The following is a 16,737-nucleotide window of genomic DNA, read 5'->3' as shown; positions in this document are numbered from 1 at the left end:
GCCATTCCTACATTGACATATCCCAGTATCCTTTCATGGACATGCGCAAGAAGAACAACTAATACCAGTGTTTTCATCAAACACTTTAGTATAACAGGCAAGATGTCCAGGAGGCTTGTTGTTTTGAGAAGGGACAGCACCCTTCATCTAGCCCACCTGTCTGTTAGGCTATTTGTGTAGGTGTGAATGTGTTGGTTTATTTGTGGGAACTTGACCCAGATATAATTGGTGACATTTACATAATCTTAGAGAAAATTTACTGGTTAGTTGGGGATGTCCCATGCATGGAGAATGAAACCAAAAACTGTGAAAAAAAAGTGACATGGAAAATTGACCCTCTTACTCTCTGGCTCATAATGTTTTAAAAACCCAACTACAACTTTCACTACTGATTTCATAACAAGATTTCTCCTCCTGATATCTGCATGTGAAATACTGTAAGAGTGTTCATTCTGAGTTTAATTATATCCATGAGTTTATATGATGAATATTAAAAAATCTTTCCAATGTTTTCTAAACAAATAGTCAGATTTCCACTTGCACTTTTAATTTCCCTATGAATGTTGTTATGGTTTATGGCCATTCATATTCCTGCCCAATGTTCTGTTTGCGAAGACTAGAAAAGAAACTGCAGTAATGAATAACGTATGTGAACTATTTATTTTTCTTTTGGGGAATACCATAGCTGTTTTAAAAAAGGCAGATCATCATGGTAGCATTGTTGGTTTGGACATGAAAAAGTGGTATCAAGCCATCCCTACTCAACATAACTTGTTACTGCATTTCCTCATCACACATCATAGCCAAACTCAGATCAATGCAGTATGAAGAAAAAGCCCCTGTCATAGTTGTTTGGGTGTCAATGTGTGACAGTGACCTATAAACGTGGGGAATCAAAAACCACCCACACCTACAATAATGTGTAGGTTAGGGGCTGCACTACACAATTGGAATGTCACAGAAATACAACACATCTTCACATTTTATTCAACATGTAACTTTTTAACAATTTAAAAGTTTTCCTTTCCATTTTACTGTTATTCTTATTTTTGGAGAATTTAAGGCAGCATTTTTTTCCCATGAATACCATTAAGGTGTCACACCAGTTATTCAGTACTTTTCAGTTTTTCCCTGCATACAGTTCACCTTGCCAACCCAAGGTGGAGCCACCTACACCGCAGCCTCCACTCAGTCCAACCACAACTCTCTCTATTGAGGGGAATAAAAACTCCATTTCATATTCACAACATGGCCCATGTAAAAGGGAAAACCCTGGCAGCCTTTGACTTGACTTTGACTTTGAGCCTGACACATGTCTCAGAGAGGAGCAGATGAAGATGGATTCTGAGAGCTCAACACACACTAGGTGAGTCAAGATTTAATGAGTGCATTTAATTCCTCTATTAAATCGCTGTCAAAGTATTGTTTTAGATTCCTGAGATATCTTTGAGTATAATGGTCTTTATTAGTTTGTATTCAGTTGTATGTAGATAAGATAATTATTATTTATTTATTTATTCTTTCTTTTATTATTAAATTGAGCCATTGTCTCAGTATCTTTGCTTTATTTTCACCATGGTCAAATAGGGAAATAATGACATTTTGGTCCAATGTCCTCAAAAGAGTCAAATGTGCTTAATTTGCACAATGGGTCAAAGGTCAACATCTGAATCAAACATATTTATCAACAGCCATCACATTATTTGGATTTATTAAATGAATAATTAACCTAGTAGTTCTTAACCTTGGGACACACTCTTTAGATTAATCCAGATACTACTGTCCTGTATGATAATATCCCTTTCAAGAGTGTTTTCACCCACTGCAGAACACACAGGCATAGGCAAAATGATGTGTTATAAGTCTATTTGTCAGCTTACAGTAGATACATTGAGTCATTATTTTACAACTTATCCTTTCAATGTGTAACGCATACAGCTCATAATACATCATATACAGTGGAATGTATAGCAGAGCAATGTGCTTGGACCAGTATGCTATGTAGCTATACAAGTCTGGAGTTGGATTGACATCCACTTGGTAACCAGTGGTATTTCAGCAGCCTCAGATAACAGCCTCTAGTGTGTTTCAGTCACGGTCATTACAAATAAATAACCAAAACACAAACTATTCACCGACATGCATGACCAAAAAAAACCCACTACGCTGAGGTTAGATCCTATGAGCTGATGGTACATGTACCCATAATACGACGTGTGAAATACAGCTCAGCTGAAACATGTGGCAGGTTAGAGAAAGTACTTATTTTTTTTATAACCATTACAAGGTTTGACAAGTATTCTACTGAGTTTGCATTATTCCACTCAGAAAAAGTTATTTCAGTCAGTCTTCATTTTCTGTTAAAGCTGCTCAGCAATGGAACTCAATCCCATCTACAATCAGAGACCAGACTACATTCAGTTTATTTCAATCCAAACTCAAAATATGGTTAGTGAGGAATCAGCTCTGTCAACACTGACACAATCATCTGCTCCTTAAGTATTGCCATAAAAGTACCCGTTATAGTGTGGAATTGCCTTTGTGATTCATTGATTATTATGTATCTCATTGTTAGATGTTAACACTGATGCATCGGTAATAGTGGGACTGCTAACAACTCACACACGTCTTGAATGTGACAAGTGCTCAATGCTTCTTTGTAAGGGTTCACAAGCTGGTTTAATCTTTAACAATTCATGTATTAATAAGTTATTTTCTTCATATTAAACCGTAATCCTGAAAAACAACTGGCAACTATAGCTGTCAATTTAAATTAGTCATTCATTAATCATAACTTCATTCTGAAATGTAGAAGTGCAGAATTATATACAAATACTGACTCTTGAGTTGAATACAAGTACCTGATAGTTGTACATAAGTAGAATAAATAGAATAAAACTTCAAGGAATGTTAGAAATGAAGACCAATACCACGTTGTGTGTGTGTGTGTGTGTGTGTGCGTGTGTGTGTGTGTGTGTGTGTGTGTGTGTGTGTGTGTGTGTGTGTGTGTGTGTGTGTGTGTTTCACAGAATGGATTCGAGGTCTTCTCATATGTACCTGCAGGTGTGGTGTGGCGTCCTCACTGTGGCCATGGTGGTTATGGCTGCACTTGTCATTTCAAACCACCCAAAGTTAACTGAGGTGTGTACATCTGACTGTCACAGGAGAAGATAACAATGTAATTTATATTCGCTGCTCATGGGTATGATTTAGTTGTCATCTGTAACCTGACAGTTTATTTAGCATCTAAATCTACTATGCTAGACTGCATAGTTTGCTTCTTATAGATTATATGTCACGTGATTGTTTTTGTAGTTGCATGCCATCACATGTGAAGCCATGTCTTCAGTGTGCTTGTGAAATTCCACTCATGATGTCATATACAAACCACAAGTTATGTGTAAATTGTATTATAACTTTATCAAATTTTAAAAAGATGCCTTTCAATTCGATTTTTGTAATTACATAGCAAATCCTGGTTTATCTCTGTCTGTATACAATCTTTGTTTTTACAAGTTAGGTGAGGTAATTCCAGATTACCAGTATGTGCCTCTAGATGGCAGTAACAAGATCTATAAGCATGTTCCTTAATTGGTTTATTAGATTCTTTAAAGTTAGAAAACACTCAATACACCCATTGGATAATCAACAAAATGCACATTTCCCACCAAGTTTATAGAAATGCAAATAGGAATAGATCATTTGAAAACATATGGTTTTCACTTAACCTTTATTCTCTATTACCAAAGGGGAAACACGGATGATGATGATGATGATGATGATGATGATGATGATGATGATGATGATGATGATGATGATGATGATGATGATGATGATGATGATGTTTTTTATTTCTTAGGAAGAAGTCTCTACACTGAAACCAGATAATGTCAGTCCAACAGGTCCAACAGGTAGGTGCCAAAATCTCACAGTTCAAAAAAATACCTTTTGAACCAACCTCAGATTATTGCAGAATTTGAGATTTTATCATTATGTCAATACACAAATAAAAACATGCTAAATGTGAATGAAGCTGGATTTAACAGATAACTTTTATTTTTTTAGCAGTCAACAGTATTGTGGCTTCACCCGGTAAGTTTTCACAAAGAATATTTCAAACCTTTGAGAAGAAGTTACAACAAACTGATAGATATTATTGCTATAACTCAAAACAATTAAATGTACTGTGAACATTTCCACAGTTATTGCATCAGGAAATAACATCTAAATTATGTTGTTTTTCAGGATCAACTCCCTCCTACATCCAGCTAATCATGTGTGAGTTCACATCCTCTTGTGGTTTATTCAGATTTATTTTCATCCCTTCTTCTTGTGTGGTATATTAATGAGTTTGATGATTATGAGATTTTCATGTATATATTTTTTTTAACTGAAGATAGGGTGAGTCTAAGTAACTACTTTACTCCTGTTAGAGGTCTTATTCTATATTAGCTTGCTCACAAATCACACATTTCTTTGGTGACAAACGTATTCCAAAATCCTTATTCCTCCCTTTTCGCGTTTCGTTTTTGGTTTCTGTCAAAAAAGTGGGCAAGTAAAAAAAAAAAGGGAAGTTGGTCTGATATATTTCCAATGACAGAAATCACCTTTCTATAACATCAATAGTCCGTGTCAGGTTTTTTTTATCAGTGCCAAAAACTTTGAAGAGCGTGAACTTCCCCAATTGTACACAAACGTTCAATGGTCACACAGAAAGCTGCTTTATAAAAATAGAGAGAGAGTCATCGCTGTTTATCGCCTGAATAGTTCTCCACTGCCCAAAATTCTAAATGTATTTTTACATCAAGGCCTGACTCTCCCTTTTTGGTGAACCCTCTTGCTGTCACTGTTCTTCTACTACATAACAAAAAAGCTGCCACACTTGACGCCTACAGATACCTATTCAACAAGTTCAGACACGCTCTCTGAAAGACGCTGCAAGTCATTATGAAATGAGTAGGAAGCCTTTAAAGGAAGCAGAGGATGACACAGCAGATTGAAGATAAGTTAATGCTCCAGAGAGTAAATCATAACAACGTAGCCCTTGATTTGGATCCTTTAACTGATATTTTTAAGTAAGGAATTTAGATTAAGGCCCGTCAAATTTCATCATGAAAGGGGCCCTCTTGCCTTTTGGGGGTTGTCCCTTTCCTGTTGTTTGTTGTATAGGTTTTTGTGTAGGTAAATGTTCTTCAAAGGCTAAAATCCCAAAGGTCACGCCAAAGGGAGCAGACTGAGCTCTGGTTTCAGACAGAGGGTGGAAAGAGGTTCTGCTTTACAGGCAGTATGAGAAAAATAAAGACCTTTTTGAACATTAAATCATGTAGACATGTCACATTACAGGCACACAAATCAACATAATAGGGCCCCTGTAAGATTAAAAAGCCCTAATAAAGAAACATTTCTCAATCATCTTCTTGTGATTGGGTTTTACGTGAATAAAAAAACGTTTTGCCAGAGTTACAACAGTATTTGTATTTCTGTGGTCTTGGTATTTTTCTCTTGTTTAAGGCGAGACACGGCAGGCAAAAACATCGTTTTTCCTGCACTGGTCAATTTTGAGATTTTGTGCTATTTTGATTCCATAACATGTTTTCTTTCAGGCTTTTGGAAGGAAAACGTACAAAATACACATTTAAGTGTTTATTTTACTATAGTTTGTCTATTTGCGTCTGTAGATTTCTCTTACATTCACCAAAAGTTAGCATTCTAACGTAACATAAAGTACCGCGACCGTTGTTTGCACCATGTCATCAGAGGTATCGTTTGAAAGCTCCGTCTCTCCTGCACAATCTCATCGGATCCAAATATGGTCATTTCCTTTGTATCAGCAACCAATCGTGAAAGTGCAAAGGGGTCTTAAACCAAGAAACGAAATCTCATTGGCTGGTGTCAATTTCTGACAACGTGATTCGTTCAGATGCGTCACGTGGTGTGCTAAAGCACTTCCTGGTTAGCTTTCCGCTAGAAATTTAAATCTGAAAATGGCAAAATAACGGTGAAAAAAACGTTCACAGAGAAGACGACAACAATTGTCACTTGCACAAAGCAAGGTTATACAAAAAACAAATGACCCCGAACATGAAATACCTTCACGGAGTGCGTCGATGCGCAAGCTATCATCCAGATAACAGGACACACTGAAATCTTTAAAGGTCGTTTTCTCAAAATGAGTTTTTTCTCCTACTCTGAGTTCGAAATTTCCACTTCAGTAGCAGTTACATACACCAAACCTTCCAGTTATATTCCTATCAATATTATGAAGGCTTTTACAGAAGGGTTTGGTCATATATAATTCATAGCCTGAATTATATAACATTTTATACCTAAAAACATGGTGAAAATTGATATTTTAGGGCTGTTGACAGTATTTTCTGATTTATGGAGTGATACAAAGAGATATCCAAAATCCCTTCTGTAAAAGCCTTAGATACTAATATGACTACAAAATGAAACAATAATTTTGATCCTGGCTTTATCCAAAGTTCAGATTTCGGTTCCTGAAATGTGTTAAAATATGCGCATATTTCATGAGATAATGGCTCATTTGCATATTTAAACATGCTATTTCAGAAAACTTGTAATACAAAAAACAATTGCCTTATTGTAAGTAATTAACTGGAGAAATTTCTAGCTGATATCTTTAAGTTAAAAAAATTACCCTATTCACCTGGGGTGTCTCGCCTTAAAGTGGTTGGGACTCAGCTGGAAATAGGATGTAACCTGTGTCGGGAATTGTATGGACATTACATTACATTACATGTCACTTGTTAGACGCTTTTATCCAAAGCGACTTACATACTCAATACTGTGGGCAATCCCCACAGGAGCAATTTGAGGTGAAGTGTCTTGCCCAGGGACACAACGACATGCTGACTGCAGTGGGGTTTGAACCTGTGCTCCCTTGATCAGAACACCAACGCTCTATCCACTGCGCCACACGCCTCCACATTAAAAGTTATTTGACTACCTTTTCGACTTCTACAACTTAACAGTAGAGTATGAAGTGTAGATCTACATTTACACACAATTCCTCTGCATGCACACCGTCTGAGACAGACATTGCAGCCCTGTCATGTTTCCAGTCTCATGCATTGTGTTCCTCCCACCACACGACAACCTCAAAAAACGGAGGTGGAGCTCTGATGTGGGCTCTGCTAACCTGCAGTATAATTACAGCCTAACATCAGACAGTTTGTCAGGGGATGCTTTGTTTGACAAAATTGAAGGAAATTAGCCATTATAGTAAGATCAACATTGTTTAACAGATGTCTTTATTGAAGTTGAGATGAAACGTTGAGGTGACTGTTTCAAAGGGCTTTGGTTTATAAAAGATCTACAATCTGAGCCCAAAAGGTCTCAAGACTAACGTTTTATAAGTGAGGTGAAAATGTTTGTATAGCTAAGCAACTCAAGAATTGTGAATCAAATCTCTTTCAGTTCATCATAATGACTCCTGGCAAGAAGCACCCCCCAGCTGTCGCTCCTGCCCTCTCTCCCTGAGTAACGAATCCATCCACTTCAAGAAGAGCAGCACCTACTTCATCTACGCTCAGGTCAACTTCAGGAAGCCGAAGCACCTTGGGAGGGGACAGCGATCTGTGACTTTGAAAAGAAATCCCACGAATGGTAGAGGTGAACTTGTACTGGTTGAGGGGACATTTCCGGAAACGACAGTCGGCTCCGTGTGGGTCGGTAAGATTGTAAACCTCAGTAAGGGAGACAGTGTGAGCTTAGAAATCACAGCAGAATTTGCGAAAGACAGCCAGTTGACCTTCTGGGGAGCCTTTCAGCTTCATTAGCACTGCTGGTCTCAGGATGTGTTACTATACACGAGAGAGTCATTTGGGGTTAGACTGGTATGTTTTAAGTAGGCCTTGCCTTGCCTTTATGTAAATGTATCCAGAGAAGCTGTTAATCACCTGCATTTTCCTTCAATATTTTATGATATAAACTCAATTTAAGGCCAACAAGTGATATTTAACTATTACTGAATGAAATAGTATTCAGTCATGCAACACTAAAAAGCTCAAATCTGCATCAGGCGGACTGGGAAAGCTTTACCACACATTTAACCAACCAATTAAAAAAAGAAAACGTAAAGATAAAAGGTCAAATGTATAGGCCATTTGACCTTTGGACAAACATTTCATTATGTGTCAGTCTAACCTTAAAATGTCTCTACTTTCAAGTATGCCAGGTGGTTCTCACTCTTGAAATTGTGTGGCGTTTGGTGGTCATTTCTAAGCTATTAGGTTTTACGTATTTTAAATGTAATATAAACTGTGACTGCCATGAGCATGAATGTTTTTTCTGCTATCTGCTTGTGTAATTTATGAAGTGTAATATCATAATTCTCTTTCAATGAGGAGAAGAAGGGTAATAAAGTTTGTATTATTTTAACCTTTGAGTCAATTTACCGACTTTTTATTTGTACAGTCGACCACATGGTGGTGCCATGTTCTATGTATCATGTATTTCCATCACTCACAGCCAATATTATAGATCATTTTAAAACTTAACACAATCTACTAAGACATACCATGGATGCCTGAGAAACATGAGGAGCATTGTAATAAAAACCTGCCATCTAAAAAAGGGCTGTAACTCATCTCATTGCCATGAGGCTAAGAGTGTACAATGTACAACTTTGATTAAGCATTGCATTCAGCAGACAGGAGCAACAGGTTCAGAACAGGAAGCCACATATTTGGTGCAACATTAGTCACACTGTTTCCCCAACATCCACAGACGTATTTCAACTCAAATGCCTTCAAATCAGACTCTTTGGATGCTCTCTCTTTCTAAGTGTTGTACTTTTTATTTGACTCAGTTTTAAATGCATATTATGTAAATGTGTGATAATGTCAATGTCTGTTTTTCTGTCTAAACTTAGTGAGGCTTTTCTTAAGCAGAGTGGAGCAACTTTTTAAATAAACAGTGACCTTATGCACTCTACAATGAAACACAATAGTGTACATTATTATAAAGTGTCTGAAATCCCAATATACCGTCTAATATTGATTACACTTTAAAGTATGCAAATGAGGGAGCAATGGAGTGTTTTCCGACACAGCCATGCTGATATTTGGCATTTCCAAAGTGTCCTTGAGCAAGGCAAGGCACATGACCCTAACCCTGCTCTCCGGCACTGGGCCACTGCTCCTTATACTAGTATGGCTTTAATGCAGTGTTATACTGAGTCTAAATGTCACTGTGTGAGCTGTGTTTGTGTGACAATTACAAGTAGATTTGATTTTAAACCCTAATTTACTAGGCATTTACTCTGTCAACAATCTTAGTTTAGCGTGTTAGCATGTTAATATTTATAGCTCCTCGAAGTACAATCTGTGGCTGTTTGCATTAAGTTTTCATGTATTTAGTTTTAAGTTTTTCTGACAGCTTTAGTGACTTCTTTTTAGATATACTGTACAATTCATACTAGGTAAACCTAATCCCTATCCATACCATAATTAGGTGATTTTAAATGTGAGTTTTGATTAACTTGATTAGTGTCCGTTAATGGGTTGAGAAATGTTCCTACTTCTCAAGATAAGTAAACTATTTGTTAGTGAAGCCCTGACAGGATTTTACCAACGTTTTGCAGATAATAATTATGCATTTTTACTTAAGTGAGGTTTTAAATGTTTGTGTCGCACATCACCTAAGGCAGGGGTGTCAAACTCAAGGCCCGGGGGCCAAATCCGGCCCGCGACTTCATTTTATGTGGCCCCACAAGAGCTTGCAAAGAATATAATATGTTTATTATACGGTTACATGCTACTTTACAGAAGCACGTTGCCCATAAACGACATGTCCCACAATGCATCTCAAATTTGACTTTTTCTCAGAATTTGACTTTTTTTGTCCAAATATGCCTTTTGTCTTAGAATTAGCCTTTTTCTCATAAATAGATTTTTTTTTCAAAATGTCACAATCAATGTTTTTCCAGAATGTGGCTTTTCTTTTAAAATCATATTGTGACATTCTTACTGAAGAGACTTGCAATTATTTGCTCTAGACTTCTGCTTTCAGACGTAGTTAATTATGAAGTTATATTAATTAATGATATAGTCTTAAAGTTACAACCGGCCCTTTGAGTGCAACCATAATGCTGATGTGGCCCGTGATGAAATTGAGTTTGACACCCCTGACCTAAGGCATAATATCAATGTTCTCTTGTTATTACTCTGAGGTGAGAGACACCATGTTTCTGCCAAATAAAGTCCCCTTTGAACAGCTTGTATGAAATGAACAGATTAAAAAATATATATAAAATGGAATTGAACGTGTACAGTTAGACAAATATAAAAACACAATTTTGTATTTATGAAAGTGTTGATTAAACATACAATGAATAAATACAAGTACTTTAGTAACCAAAATGCGATTCAGTTAAGAATTTAGGAACGGAGGCAAGGGTTACGGAGGATGGAGTTTGGGGTGGAGTAAGGGGGAAGGAAGGAGGTGAGGTACATAATAACAATAATAATACATTATAGGGGGAGTGAGGTGAGGTAAATAGAAGAGGGACTTAGTGTTGATGTTTTTTCAATCCTTATTCAACTATGAATATGGATTGCTGGAAAACCTCCAATCAGGAGAAACCCCTATCTGATATTATAATACAATATTATACAACTCAATAATATTGCTTGTTATTGTAAGCAAGCAATATGTAACCCATATTTTAAGTTATTATGTATCATGATATGCATTAAAAATCTTGATTCTCCATAGTCCACAATTGTTGCATCTATCCATGTTTAAGTGACACATTTCAAATGTTGAGCTGAGATAGATCTACACATCTATATGATAAGTGATGAGCGTATTCAAATGTATGTTTAGAGGGAGATAAATAAATGGCGGTCCATCCCATAGTTGTAAGGTTATTAACTGAAAACCACAAATCCACCTCATTGTGGCTCCAAAGTAACATTTAAATCCATGCTCGTAAAAATGGTAGATTTGACTTATGCACCCATGAACACACACTCATGCAGATCAAAAGCTGACTTAATAGCTTAGAAGTTGTTACACTCTAATTAATATGTGATTCAACGACTTTGTTTCCAATTCTTTAAAAATAGGATTGACTTCCTATGACGTGTTAGCAAACATTCCCTTGTGGGTGAGGCCTACACTCACCCCCCACCTTATCGTGTTAACAGGGCCTGTGGACATTAGAGCCACTTTAAGTTCAGGCCTTAGAGCAGGCAGCATGATGACATCACCTCCAACAGGTATCCTAGGCTGGCTACCTGCTCACACATTCCCCACAACACTTGCTCCTCTGTTCTCTTCTGCCTTTGTAGTTCTGTAGGGAATGTTTGTCGGATTGTTAACAGGGCCCTGATGACATTTTTAGTCCCACAGAGAAACGGAAATATGTCTTTTTTTATGTGTGTGGTTCAGTCAGAATAAGACAGTTAAAAAAGCATGACCAAACATTCAAAGATAGAACATGGAAAGCAGATAAGACACTTCTGATGGTAATGTGGGGGAGATAAGCATTAGTAATTCTATAAATAATCCTGTGTGTTAACCTTTTTGTTGCTGTTTTGAGAGCACTCTACAGCACTTTCTTATAAAAAGGGTTTAAAAAACATTATGTTTATTTGTGCAGGACATGTTTGGCGTGGTGTGTATCACATATTTACATAATATATAAAAGTTTAGATTTTATTATATGAATGTTTCAATTTACTTTTTATCACGTTTGCAAAGTGTTCCTCACAAGTGTTGAAAGCTATAATTAAATACTTTCTATTAACCTTTTTACGAAACATGTGATATGGGCTATAGAGGTTATGATATTAAAGGTTAAGATAAGATAATACAGATTGTGTGAAAACTGACACTTCCTGTGCCTCAGACTTGCCTCATGCACGCCACCATTAGATGATATTAGCTATAATTAGCTCTTTTTGTTATGTGAAGGATGTGTTTGCATGCAGTGCTAACGAGAGAAAACACATCCATCATCACTTCCTCTGTCTTGTTAGTAACAATATTCCCAAATGTCAATCGTCTGACTTTAATTCATTACGAAAGGATATACTTCCTTTATTCTATTGGGTTTTTCTGTGTATTTATGTTTTGGCTTGCTTGATTTTTATCTGTTGTCACATGTGCATGCTGAACCAACTGTTAATCATATGATAGTGTACATTTTCTGAGAGCAAATATTGGACTACAGAGAATTTCTCTTTTTAATTGTGGATTTTATCATTTTAGATCAAAGCTGTTATGTTTGAGTTAATGGTCTAACTTGGCTCTGACCTTTGGCTTTTACTTTAATGAAACAAAGTGAAGACTTGATGACCACAAAGATCTACATCCTACTCTTGTTGATATATCAACAAGAGTAAGGGGAATCAACTGACAAAGATTTACATTTATGAAATGCCAGAATATAACCCCTAGAGATTAGAGAAATGGACCTTGGACTGGATTGTGACATTTAAATCCCCAGGCACTAAAGCTGGAAACAATGCTTTTCATCTCAGCAATATATTTTTAAATGCCCTTTAGTACTTTTACCATCAACTTCTGCTAAAAGGAACAACAGTATAAGTGAAACTGAGAAAGTGTTTGTAAGTCATCAAATGTCAAAGAGCTTAAACTCTAAAAGTAACAGTACTGCACGCATTGCAAATGTCTCTCAGTCACTGTGACATTTGTCTACATTTTGAATTCAATTGTTTGACACAGGCACAGCCAAGACATATTGTATACGTCATAATCAATTATTAGTTTCTATGCTACTCATCTTTGTAAAACAAGCTCCCTCAATAACTGAAATGTGCTAAGACTCATTTAATACATGGCTTAAACATTTTTCTTTTTTGGGGCTTGTTCTCGCTTTTGTTCTTTTTAATGCAGTATTGTGTTCATTGATTGCCATGGCCCATTTTTAAATTGCTTGTATCTTAATTGTTCTATTGCTAAATACACTTAGCTTACAACCATGGCTTTATGTGCTTTGTCATGTTTCGAAAGGATCCGACTAATCTTGTTTTTTACCAGTAACGTTACACTAAATATTGCTCTATATCATATGTCACTTTATTGTTAACTTTGTCAGTAAGTAGGATAGTTTGTAGTTAGCATTATGCTAATCTAGCTAGCAGCGCAGCATGGGTTACCATGGTTATCGTTAGCTTCTTGATACCGAAAAGCAGAGCTAAACTAGCTGGCTAACTCACTTATCCTAAACTACATAGCGGCCAGACTGTTAGCGGCTAAAGTCAGTTGGTGAACACGTTGAGTATGTAAAATAAAATGAGAGTTAAAAAAGTGTGGATTTTATCCTTACCTGCTTCAGGTGAACCGGACCAGACTACAAGTCAACTGAATGCTAATGTCAACTTTAGGGTTGCCAACTTTGGGTACCTGGCTGGAGTGAGATTTTGATATCATGGGTTTAATTACACATATGCGCACTAAATGACTGCTATCGTGTCAGTAGCGGGACCTTAGCATATATATGATATATATACAATATATACAAATACACAATATTGGACACAGACTATAAAGGGCACAAAGTTTCATTCACTAATGAAAGTCAAACACATGTTTGTTTCCACTGTTTTATTGTGTGCATAGGCCTGTCGAGATAAGCAAATAATTGACTTATCATACGATAAATAAAAATGAACTCGGTAAATTGCCATTTACATGAGGATGTGACTAGCAGTTTGAAAGGATGTACTTGAATTATTATTTTATATTATCATTATGTCAGTGGTCTAAAATGGTCATACAACGGTGCCGACAATATTATCGTTTATCGCAATAATTTCCGGGAAAATGTATCCAACAAAATTAATTATCGTGAGAGGCCTATACATGAAACACACAGACACAAACAAATCTACAGACTTACTCCAAACTGCCAAATATATTAATTAACACACTCTCACTCTCATATACTCTTTGACTCTATTTTTGCCTAGTAGAACAATAAGCAGCAGACTTTTACTTTTTTATCATTTCTACTGGATCTTAGATCTGCGCATGCGCAATACGGGTCGGGGATTGACCAACCGGCTCCCACTGCTCTGCTGTCTGTTAACGTTGTTAAGAGTGGTGGGGCGGGGAGGGAGCGGATCGACAGCTTGAGCAGCTGTCAACTCAACATTGTAAATAACCAACCAAAAACGATCGCCGGTTCATCTTGTTTTTGGCGTGAGAATAGTTTGGGCAGCGTGAGAGCGTGAGATTGAGAGTGAAAGCGTGTGTCACACGCCAGATGCGTGAGAGTTGGCAACCCTGCTTTAGAAATGTGTGACGCCTGTGATTACACTTGTTTACAGAGCAACTGGCTAAACTCACTAGACTAGAGTTAGCAGATTATTTATATTCCGTCTGTTAAAAAAAAACTGCTTGGCTATATTAACTAGGGCTGCAGTAACATCTCAGTATATCCAGTTTAGAATAATCAATTGATCGTTTGGCCCAGCTTTAAGAATAAATTAGCATGAAATATTTATATTTTAACGGATTATTAAATCATCAGGCAAATTGACAAATTAGGCATTTTATTTGAAACGCTCTATGTGAATGAAGGTTAAACTGAAATGTAGGGCATCCATAATGTTGGTATTAATCCTTGAATGCACAACCACAGAAAAACTTGCAATCCTGTGTTTTCTTTAAAATACCTTTCCATATACTTGAAATGATTGCCCAATCTTGATTTTTTTAAGATATGTTTATATGTTCCCTAACCTCCAAAAGGAGCTTGAATAGGCTATACCAAATTATTATTACCAATAAGAAATAATAAGAGAAACTCTAAACAATGGGACACAAATTGTTATAAATGAGTATAATCCTTTTAAGAAAACGATGGATCTTTGTCGGTTTGTTCGCTGTATCACACAAGCTGTGGCAATCCAACCATGACACATTCATATTGCATTTCATAAGGGTATATTTTGATCCTAGTAGTGCAAATTATGCCCCTGGAAAGCAGTGGCTTCCTCATGCCTTATTTTTTCACACACATAACATTTAAAACATATTGTGTAAGAACCATAGACTGTATATATAAAGGTAAGAACCTAATCTTTATTATACTTATCTCAGGGGCACTTTCTCAAATTAAACCAAACAAATGTATTTCACTTAGTTCAATGAACATGTTGACCCTGTAAACCTCTAGAGTTTGTAAATAGCTAATATCATGGTTATGGCTAATGGATAATGTAAAAGCCCAGATTCAAATAAGCACCTAATCTTATCTTTTGGTAATATAAGGAAACGAGGAGGCTTTAACACTTAAAGCGTACATTTTTGGAGGCCTAGCGGAGGCATGTAGGCCACCAGACATACAGACAAGTGGCAGCAGAAGCCACTGTGCCTTTGCAGTGCAACCTCATTTTGGCGCAGGTTATTCCCTTTCACAACCACATCTTGCACTGAGCCCACATACGGCAACACTGAAGAAGGAATGATGAGAAGGAATACAAAACCTTCTTGATGTGGCTTTTTTGTTTCTTCAAAATCTGGCACCTGTGATTGTGTCACCAGTCAAATCCGAAAATGAAACTCACTGCATAAACGTAGAATGTTGTTCGCCTACAACAGCTTCCTTTCTCCATTTCCTACCTCCTTGCCCCCCTGTCCTCCTTTCGCTATTCTTTCCTAAATCGTTTCCTTCCTGCCCTGATGTAATCTTTGTAAGGAATTATTACTGAGCTCCATAGCCTGATGACCACATCCTGGGATTTCATGATGCAATCTAAGAGCAAAATCAGCAAAGAACAAAAGGATTTTTTTTCTTGATATCACAGAGGGAGTTCAATGTTGGGAATATGTCACCATGCGATTAGTAGAGGACTGATAATGATTCAGGCTCACAGGGGAAGGAAAAGGGCACCCAGATATGAAGGCTCACACTGGGGAGCTTTAGTTACCAGTTCTATATTCCCCCGGCTCCATGAAAAGAGGTATTTGTCTTCTGACCAAATCCAGTGGGTGTTTGTGAGTTACATATTACAGATGACCTCTGACTGGGAAAGGGGATGTTTTGAAGCTCAACAGATTGTACAGCATGATATAAATTATAGCGAATGAGGTGGTAATTTAAGAGCACATTCAGGCATAAATCATGGTTATTTGTCACTTTTTATTTATTTATATCAATTTCAGTGAGCTGTATTTTACAAAAGAAACAGAAGTAATATCAACAATGTATGGGAACTAAGGGATACTTGGTTTGATGATTTTATGTCTGTTTTCCTTTGATCTGGCAAGATCTTATCAGATGTTTGAATGTTCACATAAAAATGTGCTATCATCATAACTGCAGCTACATAATGTGCAATGTTATATACATTTGTCACACACTCTTTTTCATGTATGCTTGTACACATGTATGTGTTGATTTATGTATCATATTTTATGTTCTCATATGTCTTTCCTTTCCTTTTTCTCATTACATTTATGCAATTATTTTGGATGAACTTTGTGACTTACATTTACTTCACCCATGATAAACAATGCTGCTTGAGAATGTGTTCATGTTAATATGTCTTGAGCAGGTAAAAAAGCACTATATCAAATGTCTATTTGTGTGGTTATGTGTCCATTTTTTGTAAAACTTGAACATGTTCCAGACATGACAGCACCCCTATTGTTTGCAGTGAGGATGATCCATTTGTCAGAGTTCATGGACTAGTTCTCCCCCTCATAATTTGGGGGAAATTATATATGTTTCCATTG

At 36.7% G+C, this 16,737-nt stretch overlaps 1 protein-coding gene across 2 annotated transcripts; it reads left to right on the top strand.

Moving 5' to 3' along the window:
* Positions 1-1,319: 1,319 nt before the first annotated feature.
* Positions 1,320-8,468, top strand: LOC117468568. Of its 2 annotated transcripts, none has more exons than XM_034112761.1 (6): positions 1,320-1,366; positions 3,030-3,141; positions 3,860-3,911; positions 4,069-4,092; positions 4,246-4,278; positions 7,441-8,468. In XM_034112761.1, the coding sequence occupies exons 1-6, from the start codon at positions 1,332-1,334 to the stop codon at positions 7,800-7,802; spliced, it is 618 nt and encodes a 205-aa protein (XP_033968652.1). In that variant the 5' UTR covers positions 1,320-1,331; the 3' UTR covers positions 7,803-8,468. The 2 variants fall into 2 exon arrangements, with proteins under 2 accessions (XP_033968652.1, XP_033968651.1); XM_034112760.1 differs by having other exon boundaries at positions 4,066-4,092.
* Positions 8,469-16,737: the final 8,269 nt, after the last annotated feature.

Source organism: Trematomus bernacchii, unplaced genomic scaffold (genome assembly GCF_902827165.1).
Source record: "Trematomus bernacchii unplaced genomic scaffold, fTreBer1.1, whole genome shotgun sequence".
Classification (NCBI taxonomy): Eukaryota; Metazoa; Chordata; class Actinopteri; order Perciformes; family Nototheniidae; genus Trematomus; species Trematomus bernacchii.
This window is presented reverse-complemented; position numbering and strand designations above follow the sequence as displayed.

Excerpts from the sequence above, each read along its gene's own strand:
- LOC117468568 (XM_034112760.1), top strand. The coding sequence starts at position 1,332 with ATGAAGATGGATTCTGAGAGCTCAACACACACTAG. Across the intron at positions 1,367-3,029 it reads GAGAGCTCAACACACACTAG|AATGGATTCGAGGTCTTCTC; the intron begins GTGAGTCAAGAT and ends TGTGTTTCACAG. Across the intron at positions 3,142-3,859 it reads ACCACCCAAAGTTAACTGAG|GAAGAAGTCTCTACACTGAA; the intron begins GTGTGTACATCT and ends TTTATTTCTTAG.